General features: G+C 44.5%; 1 protein-coding gene across 3 annotated transcripts in view; it reads left to right on the forward strand.

The window, feature by feature from the left end:
• LCLAT1 (lysocardiolipin acyltransferase 1) overlaps positions 1 to 8,040 on the forward strand; it is a 181,516-nt gene extending 173,476 nt beyond the window's left edge. For all 3 annotated transcript variants that reach the window (XM_082745265.1, XM_082745266.1, XM_082745264.1), the window contains exon 6: positions 4,096 to 8,040. In XM_082745265.1, the coding sequence (XP_082601391.1) occupies positions 4,096 to 4,598 (503 nt within the window). In that variant the 3' untranslated portion in view covers positions 4,599 to 8,040. The remainder of the gene's footprint in view (positions 1 to 4,095) is intronic.
• The last annotated feature ends 2,608 nt before the right edge of the window (positions 8,041 to 10,648 follow it).

The following is a 10,648-nucleotide window of genomic DNA, read 5'->3' on the forward strand; positions in this document are numbered from 1 at the left end:
GAACTTTCTTTTTGCCCAGCACTATGCAAAGGGCTTTATGTATATTAGTTCACTGCGTTGTTATGACAACCTCATGTAGAAGGCATTATAATTCCCTCCTGTATTTTTATGTGAGAGGATATCAGACCGTAAAAATTTTGGTCAAGCAAGCATTTCTGGAACCTGTTTTAAGCGCAGGGCATTGTGCTAGATACTAAAGATCTAAACCAGATAGACTGGGTTTCCATGAGCTTCCAGTAACTGAGGACAGGATGGCAGAGGAGAACCCAAACAAGCACACAGAACATATGTCCTGAGCGGGTCAGGGGGCAAGACCACTCTGGGCCTGGATACTTGAAGAAAGCTCTTCTTAGAATGCAGTCTCCTTGACTCTGGAGATAGACTTTGAAGAGAGTGGAGAGAAAAAATTTCAGGGAAATGGGCTGTATATTTGAGACAAAGAGAATATTGTTGGCAATTTTGTGAAATAGCAATTTGAGTGGTTGTCTTGTGTAGAAGGCATGAGGTCCCTCATTGGCATCATGGGGGCTCAGGCTAATAATACCCTGGACGGTAGCATAGAGAGGGAATGTGAGTACAGTCCCCACACTGTGCTGGCACCGGCGGGCTCACAGGAGCTAAAGTCAGAGGGACAGGTTAGAACCCAAAAATGCTGGTAGTACAATTCAGTAAGCTATGTTAGCAGCCAACATTTATTGGCTTACTATATCTCAGACCCTATTTTACGTGCTTTTATGTGTATTTTCTCATTTAATGCCCCAACACCTCTGTGAGGTAGTTTATAGATACAGGAACCAAGCAAGCGACAGAGACCAGTCAGTCAGTAAGAGGCAGGACCTAGGATTTTTTTTTCTTTTAAGATTTTATTTTTTTGACAGACAGAGATCACAAGTAGGCAGAGAGAGAGAAGGAAGCAGACTCCCTGCCGAGCATAGAGCCTCGATCCCAAGACACATGACCTAAGCTGAAGGCAGATACTTTAACCCACTGAGCCACCCAGGTGCCCCAGGACCTAGGATTTGAATTTGGACATTCTGCTTCCACAGCCCTCCATGCTCCACACAGCAGTGTTTCTGGAATTTTTCACTTAGGAACATTTCTGTAAGTGGTATGGACATGGTCTCAAACATTGCCATTTATAGCCTCAACAGACATGTGTTTGCACATACACCCTTCCTTATGGGTTGTCCAGAAGAAAGTAGAAAGTAAAAGTTTAGTTAGTTACTAGTATAACTCTAGCCTTTTTTTTTTTTTTTTTAAGATTCTGTTCATTTATTTGACAGAGTGGGATCACAAGTAGGCAGAGAGTCAGGCAGAGAGAGAGAGGAGGAAGCAGGCTTCCTGCCAAGCAGAGAGCCTGATGCAGGACTCGATTCCAGGACCCTGAGCTCATGACCTGAGCCGAAGGCAGCGGCTTAACCCACTGAGCCACCCAGGTGCCTCAGCTCTACCCTTTTTGATAGCAGTTGGTGAGCACTGAGCAGCACCTATGGAAGAAGGCTAGCTCACATGAGCAGCTGCTGAGGTGACCAAGGAGGAGGGTGATGAAAGCTGCCTGAGGAAGGGCTTGATCCCAGGCTGTGGACCAGTCTGATGAGACCAGTCCTTTCAGAGGGGTCTGTGCAGAACATGAAGCGAAAATGTTGCTTGCAGGAGAGTTTTACAAGTAAGTGGAACGAGCACTCAGTTCTAAGAGGTAAAGAGGCATGACAAGTGACAGGAAGTGACATTTCCTCTGCTGTGAGACAAAGTAGATTCCCTGCTGGAATCAAAGAGGTCTAGCCTTGCCTTTCTTCAAGACCTTTAGATCTACCTTCACCACGGCCGTCCCTCACGGACCTTTCATCCACTTCCACTCTCATATACAATGCTCAGCTTCCCAATGAGACTGTCCCTTCAATTCTGAATCTTAGCCTTGTTGACACAGGTATTTTCATTTCTCAGACTACAGTCCTTGCCAAGGGCTGATTATATTTGCAAGATAGTTATGAAACCAAATTGAAACTTGGACTGAAGTAAATCACAGAGTAAAGGAGACAGACAGTGGACATTTACAGAAGACTTAAAGAACATTAAAAAAGGAACACAACCCACCTAACCAAAGAGGCAGAGGATCTGTACTCTGAAAACGGTAGAACACTCATGAAAGAAATGGAGGAAGACACAAAGAAATGGAAAAATATTTCATGCTCATGGATTGGAAAAACAAATATTGTGAAAATGTCTATGCTACTCAGAGCAATCTACACATTTGATGTAATCACTATCAAAATACCATCAACCTTTTTCATAGAGCAAGAACAAATAGTCCTAAAATTTGCATGGAACCAGAAAAGCCAAAGGAATGTTGAAAAAGAAAACCAAAGCTGGTGGCATCACAATTCTGGACTTCAAGCTCTATGCCAAAGCTGTAATCATCAGGACAGCATGGTACTGGCACAAAAACAGACAGATAGATCAGTGGGACTCAAAGAGTCTCCAGAAATGGACCCTCAACTCTATGGTCAACTAATCTTCGACAAAGCAGGAAAGAATGTCTGATGGAGAAAAAGACAGTCTCTTCAACAAATGGTGTTGGGAAAATTGGACAGCCACATGCAGAAGAATGAAACCAGACCCTTTCCTTACACCACACACAAACCCAAAGTGGGTGAAAGACCTAAATGTGAGACAGAAATCCATCAGAATCCTAGGGAAAAACACAGGCAACAATCTCTGTGACAACTTCAACCACAGCAACCTCTTAGTAGACACATCTTCAAAGACAAGGAAAACAAAAGCAAAAATGAACTATTGGGACTTCATCAAGATAAAAAGCTTTTGTACAGCAAAGGAAATAGTCGACAAAACTAAGAGACAACCAACAGAATGAGAGAAGATATTTGCAAATGTCTTATCAGATAAAAGGTTAACATCCAAAATCTTTAAAGAACTTATCAAACTCAACACCCATAACCAAAAAATATCCAGCAAGAAATAGGCAGAAGGCATGAACAGACATTTCTCCAAAGAAGACATACAAATGACCACCAGACACATTAAAAAAAAAAAAATGTTCAACATCACTCAGCATCAGGGAAATACAAATCAAAACCACAATGAGATGCCACCTCACGCCAGTTGGAATAGCTAAAATTAACTAAGGAAACAACAGACATTGGCGAGGATGCAGAGAAAGGGGAACCCTCTTGTGCTTTTGGTGGATATGCAAACTGTTACGGTTACTCTGGAAAACAGTTTGGAGGTTCCCCAGAAAGTTAAAAATAGAACTACCCTGCGCCCCAGCAGATGCACTACTAGGGACTTATCTAAAGGATGCATAGTGATTCGAAGAAGCACATATACTCCAGTGTTTATAGCAGCAGTGTCCACAGCAGCCAAACTATGGAACGAATCCAGATGCCCATCGACAGATGAATGGATAAAGAAGATGTGGTATATACATACAATGAAATATTACTCTGCCATCAAAAAGAACGAAATCTTGCCTTTTGCAACAACGTGGCTGGAACTAGAGGGTGGTATGCTAAGTGAAATAAGTCAGAGAAAGACCAATATCATATGATTCCGTTAATATATGGAATGAAGAATGGGAGAGAAAAAATAGAAACAGAGAGGGAGGCGAACCATAAGAGACTCTTGACTCTAGGGAACATACTGAGGGTTGCTGGCAGGGAGGAGGGTGATGGGCATTAAGGAGGGCACTTGGTGGAAAGAGCACCGGGTGTTGCATGCAACTGACAAATCTAAACTCTACCTCTGAAACCATGTTGATGAAAGTGAATGTAAATGAAAAAAATTATTTCTATCTCAAACCTGTTTACTGTTTACAGGTTACTGTCTCCATGAGTGAAGATAATTTCTTTCTGAAGGTCTTTGTGGTGATTAGCAGCAAATAAAAAAACTAAAAATGACTGGTAAATCTGACCCAAAAGTCTAGGACCACTGGTCTGTATAGCCCTTGCTTGTTCACCGTGGCTCACTCTGTTGTGATTTTTTCCCCTGGTTTTGGTTCTGCCTTGTCGTTTAAATCTGCCTTACTGCCCCGCATTGATCGTTACTCAGTCTGTATTTTTTATCTTTTCCAAAACCTAGGTAAGAACCTCGACGCGGTCCACGACATCACGGTGGCGTACCCTCACAACATTCCTCAGACCGAGAAGCATCTCGTCCTCGGGGACTTCCCCAAGGAGATTCACTTCCATGTGCACCGCTACCCGGTAGATGCCCTCCCCGTGTCCAGGGAGGACCTGCAGCTCTGGTGCCACCGGCGCTGGGAGGAAAAGGAAGAGAGGCTTCGTGCCTTCTATCAAGGGCAGAAGAATTTTCAGTTTACGGGACAGACTGTAATTCCACCTTGCAAGTCTGAGCTCAGGGTCCTTGTGCTCAAATTGCTCTCCATACTTTACTGGACCCTGTTCAGCCCTGCAATGTGCCTCCTCATATATCTGTACAGTCCTGTTCGGTGGTATTTTATCATCACCATGGTTCTCTTTGTGCTGCTAGAGAGACTATTTGGCGGACTGGAGATGGTTGAACTTGCATGTTACCGGTTTTTTCACAAACAGCCACATTTAAATGTAAAGAAACAGGAGTGAGATCATAAGGTTCACAGTGTTAATGACCAAGGGGATATTTTGGAAATGTGTCAAGCCTTTCTACACAGAGATGCGTTTTTGCATGACTATGTCAAATATTTCTACTACCATCCTTATTTGTTAAAGATACTTTGCACTTAGTTTTGAGGGAAAATGTTGCTACACACTTTTTTTTTTTTAAACTCTCTGAATGTAATTTCAATACGCCTAGCAGGGAGCGATTGCTATAAAATAACTTGGGCCAGAGTGTCCCTAGAGCAGCCACCAGGCTGTTAAGAGACAAGGGACACACAAGATTTTCCTACAGGCCCAATCCTATTTCCTAACAAATTCCAGAGACAAGAGGCAGATGCGGGGCTCAGAACAAGGGCTGGCACTTGACACTGGAGGTGAGAGCCCTTCCTCTGGGTTCCCTCCCCCAGCACTGTCCCCCCGGCTCATTTCTGTGCCAAACCACTGCATCCTTTCCTAAGGCCAGAAAACAGAAACCCCACATCCTTCAACCAACCATCCATTTTGCTGGGAAGCCCTTCATTATTCATAAAACCTTGACATTTAGCCTCGCACTTACCTAGACATCAGAAGACCGCCTGTGCCCTTTCTTCCCATGGATAGTAAGACCTGGACATTTCTCAGGGAGCAACCCCAGGCTCTCCGCTTGGAAACCTTAGTTTGGATTTGTACAGATAGGAACGAAGACCGTTCAGTTGTTCCGTTCTTCTTACTCCTGCGTGCTCTGAGCTGGTTTCCTTGACGCTCATCGGCAGGGGTAGCTTTTTCTGCGTGACATCGAGTCACTTACCTTTCTAAAGGAATGCATGGAAGGGTCTGTCACTGGGGTCAGAAACTCTTGAAGTTGTGTCTATTGAAATAGTTCTTTAAACCAGCCCCAGAAAGAAAGGATACTGTATTTTCTGTACGTGCACGGGTATCTGGAATCTGCAGCCCGGGCGGTCAGGCTCAGCCTCAGTTCCTCCCTCGCAGCCCTGATGGATTTTTGATAACAGGAAAATGAAGCCCTTTTTAATGATAATGAGGGCTCTCGCTCTCATTTTTTAGTCCCAAGCTGCCTGTTTGAGTACTACAATTTAAATCCACTTTTGACCAGTCGTTTGCCTAAATACTGCTGGCGCTTGGAGTCCATGGGAATTCCAGCAAACCAACAGCACCAGTCTCCTGAGGCAGAAGGGATGCGTGGTCCCTGTCTCCACCCTGCTGGAGCTGGCCCGACTGTTTTTGTCATAGGATAGGGACGCTGGTCAGAGCAGCAGAAAACGTGAGGCGGTGAGAAATCGAGCTGCTTGCAGACCTGCCGGCTTTCCTCCTGCCTCCCACCGGCCTCAAACGCTACTGCTTTATGTACCCTTTTGGCATGAATGCCTTCTCCTTAACCACAGCCCATGTTTGCTCAGCAGTGACTTGTACCCAACAATGGAAACATGCAAGCACATTGTGAGCCGAACTTACCGAGAAAAGGGGCCGGGTTGCTTGCAGAACACCGCTGACATCACTTTTACTGGAGGGGGACCGAGGAGTGCATGCACGCACCAGCCTATATTTAACCACACCCCCCAGGCCCTTTTCCTTCCTGCCTGGAGCGGCTAATTACTTACTGTGCACATCTGCTCCAGACCCAGCTGTTTAATCCCGTGGTTTTTAAGGTGTTTTTCTTTTTTAACCTTTTATTTTATTTTATTTTATTTTTTGGTTCTAATAAAAGAGGTTTCTAATTTAGTTTTCTCTTAGACCTCCTCTTGATTATATTTGGAAACACAGTTTTACAGTTAGCCCTGCATTTGTCCTGGGCAAGAGAAGAGCTCGTCTTCTGCCCCACGCATGTTTGTACTGTAGCCCACCCAGCTGCGCGCCCTCCAGCTCCCTGGCTCCTCGTTGGTGGTGTAACCTTTAGAGGATGGAGTGAAACCTGGACAAGAGGAAAGCTCTTTCCTTTCCTCTTTAAGAAAATGTTTTCTTTGGATCATAAAAGACCTGTTTAAGATAATGCAAACTTTGTTTTACTACCCAAAATTCATACGCACCCAAACTGGGGAGTACAGACATCGTGCCTGCTCTCTGAATCAGAAACGATAACTTCAAAGAGAAAGAAGTTGCTTCTTTCTGTTTTGTTTTCTGGTTTTGTTTTTTGGGGTCTTGTGTTTTCGCAGTAAGACTTCTTATAAATTTGTAATTCTTTGTTCCTACATGTTTGGCTTTTTTAAGAGAAAGAATTTAAAGAAATAGTGAATGATTTGGAACTTAGAGCTTTGTAAATTGGTTAAAAAACGTCAAGTAAAAATTAATTTAACTTGAGTGTTGTGATGGGCCTCAGGAAGGAGCCCTCCGCCCCTTCCCACCTCATCACTCTGGACTCAGTCTAGCCGCCCTCTTTCCACTGAAAGCTCTTTCCGTCCTTTGAAGATCAGCTTAGTAGTGGGCTATGAAATGTTTACAGTACTGTCTGTCCAACTGTTCGCTCTTTACCATTCTGAACGTTTTAAACAAAGCAAATGTGCTTTGTATAGAACATGAACCATTATACTTAAAATAGTAAACTACGAGGAAGGGTGCTGAAGAGGTCCCAGGTTTTACCACCAGAAAGCTCTGATAAGAGGCCAAAGTCACTATACAAACCAGTAGGCGAATGTGGTAAAAGACCAGAAGAAAATGTTAAAACAACCCATAATTTCAAACTCCTGGTAAAACCCTTCCTTGTTTGTAACACTAACACACAGATTAGGGAGAAATACCAGCTTCCGCTTGTGTCACTTTGACATTGGTTACTTCTCAGCACCACACTGGGAGCTGGACTTTGGTGGCTAGAAATCTGCGAATTCTGCAGAAGGGGTGACATGCCCATTGCACCTGGCCTGCAGGCTCTCGGCCTGACTGCGATGCCCCTGTGCACTTTTGTAATAGAGACTCTAATGGAGGGAGCCTGTTGGTATTAAATTGTTTACATTTCTTTATATAAATAACGTGCTTTCAGTGCCTTAGTTTGGGGTCCCGTTCTTTTTCTTGTTCTGAGAATTCTACAATGTGTTTCTTAGGTAATAGTCTCTTTTTGCTACTCACTGGGAGGAAAATAGTTTGTAAACACTGGTCACTGTGGTAAACACTATTTTGTTGGGGACATCTGGAGAGGAGAGCTTGATGCTGAGGTAGCCTTTGCCTTAGAGCTATTATTTATGATGTAGCAAACAAACACGGTGTTGTCACGCAATGAGCTTCAGATTGGAGATGGCCCAGAAGTTGTCTCGTACCAACCTTAAGCTTTTATTTCAGAAGAGAATCTTGGTTTGGGTAATTTATTTTTTAAAAGATTATGTACAAAACAAGTTTTAAAAATAACTCACAGAATGGCCTTAGTTTTCAATGTCCACTAGTATGTTTACGAGTTGTGTTACCTGTAATTTACATCCAGAATAAAGTGGAATGAATCAGATCAAGTTCGCCCATGTATCCTGTTTCTGGTTTGCCGGAATGACTTGAGTACTACTGTGTTTTCCCACCTTGTTCCAGCCTTACGGTATGTAGCATCAAGGAAGAGCTCATCAGTTAGGAATCTTTCACAGATGTTTAAAAAAAAAAAAAGACAAATGCCCCCACAAAAAGGGAATACACTGCTTCCTGAACTGGAAAAGTCAGGTCCACAGTTGAATGAATTCAGGCCTCAGTGAATTCATCAGAACTTGGTTTTCTTCCATTTCTGTCAATTAAACCCTGAGGGCAATTTGGTCTCACACGTGTGGCGTTGTAATGCCCAATACCAGCACCACCAGCTGCAAGAGGTAAATGGGACTGTGCATCCCCCATCACTGTCAGGGAGTATGTAACCGTGAAAGCAAATCTTGTAACAAAGCTTGACAAATGCATGAAAATGTGCTTAGCAAACCCACACACATGCACTTGAAAGTCATGGAACTGAAGGGTAGCAGAATATGCCTCCCCAAAATATGACTAGTTAAGCACGTGCCACCCCAAATAGGCCACTTTGGTATATTGACGGCTTTGAACTGTAGGCACTTGAAAAGCAGCAGTTGGAGGGAAAGGCTTTCTGTGAACTGTCCTCATCTGCCTGATGACCAGTTCTCCAAAGACTCACTGGTCATATTATGCTGAGCAAAATAAACCAATCAGAGAAAGACAATTAGCATACGATCTCACTGATATGTGGAATTTAAGAAACAAAGCAGAGGATCATAGTGGAAGAAGAGAAAAAACAAGGTGAAACCAGAGAGGGAGACAAAGCATAAGATTCTCTTAATCATAGTAAACAAACTGAGGGGTTCCTAGAGGGGAGAGAGGTGGAGGGCTGGGGTAACTGGGTGATGGACAGTAAGGAGGGCATGTGATTTAATGAGCACTGGGTGTTACAGAAGACTGATGAATCACAGACCTGTACCTCTGAAACCAGTAATACATTATATTTTAATTAATTGACTTCAAATTTTTAAAAAATTAAAAAAAAAAAAAAAGAAAGAAAAGGACTCAGTGGCCATAAATCCCTTCCCTGGGAGTTGCATCAACCAGCAAGGATAGACTCCTGTCATAGGAGAGAGGACAAAAATGACCACCACCCCCAGATAAAGGTGCTCACAAAGCATTATGCTTCCCAGCCATTCTTCCAAGGGCCAGTTCATCTTTCCTCGAAGTCATTTACTCTCCCCTAAGAGTCCTCCCACCGCCTCCACCTTCCCAGAGAAGGTGTTCTCTAGTCCTGAATTCCGAGCCACCTCTGGAAGTTACTCATTTTTCCTTGGCTGTATCTCTACGTATACGTGGCAGATGTATGTTAATACATTTCTGATTGTCTTCCTCTTGTTAATCTTTTATTACCAGAATCTCAACCAAGAACTCAGAAGAGTAGAGGGAAATTATCTTTCCTCCCCTGCAGAACCTATCCCATGCTCCCCACTCTGTCTTCAGAATCTACAAGCACTTTGCTAGAAAGATTCACTCTGGGGGGAGCCCACAATGTCATTTTCTGGAAAAGGGACACATAAGGCCTGAGGCACCCAGGCCATGAGGGCTGGCTTCAAAAACCAGACCAAGAGGCTGGTGGAAATTCTTTTTTCTTTTTTCTTTTTTTTTTAATGTGGGTTGTTCGCCGCCTCCTGGAGCAGGGATGGAATTTGGTCCCTGGTCCCCAGGACCTGTGTCGAGAGGGACAGATTTGAAGAGGACTGTTACAGAGAATAGGATGAAATGATGCTGGACGGTGGGATGTCCACCTCAACTGTGAAAGCTCCCACATAGTTTCCAGACAGGGCTCCAAGCCCTGCCCTGTGGGACCCTTCTCCATCAACCCTAGGGGGTATTTGGGAACCCTGGTGTTCTCCATAGCGGTGCATAGACCATCTCATCAACAGCGGGTCCAACTTGAATTCTCCAGTCACTACTTCCACTCAGAGTATCCAGACGTAAGCAAGACAGTGTTGATGTTTTCCTTCCATCAAGATCCGCTGAAGTATCCGCCTGCAGCTCTGCCATCCCTCTGTCTCCCTGCTCTGCCCCTCACCTGCAGTGACTCACCCCTCCCGCACCTGCCTCCATGCGTGTCCATCCTTCCTGGTGCACTAGATCGGGCAAGTCTGGGGACCTGCTACCCACTCTCCCTGTTCCAAGTTCTCCTCACGTCCCCCTCAGAGCACCCAAGCCTGTTTGACCACAGAACCTGCTCCTCACAGCCCCCAGTGGCTTCCAGCAGAATGCCAAACAGCCTCTCCCAATTCCTCCCAACCCAGCCAGCAGGTCCTCAGGTGTCAACCTTTTCACAAGAATGAACCAGGTTGCCCACATGTCACGGGCGCCTCACCCCCTCCCAGCTTTGCACAGAGCCCTCTCATGGGAGAGGGGCTTCTGTCCCAGCCCACGACTAGTCAGATCCCACTTCTCTGCAGTGTTCCCCAATCAGTCTAGCTTGACATGTCCTCCCGCCACAGAGACATTTCTCAGCAACTCACGCTTGACTACATTACAGCCTATCTTATGTTACGTTATTTTTCAGCCTGATCACCTCAGCAGGAGTGTAAGCTTCTGGAAAGCCAAGA

This window comes from Mustela nivalis (assembly GCF_964662115.1).
Source record: "Mustela nivalis genome assembly, chromosome: 8".
NCBI classification, from domain to species: Eukaryota; Metazoa; Chordata; class Mammalia; order Carnivora; family Mustelidae; genus Mustela; species Mustela nivalis.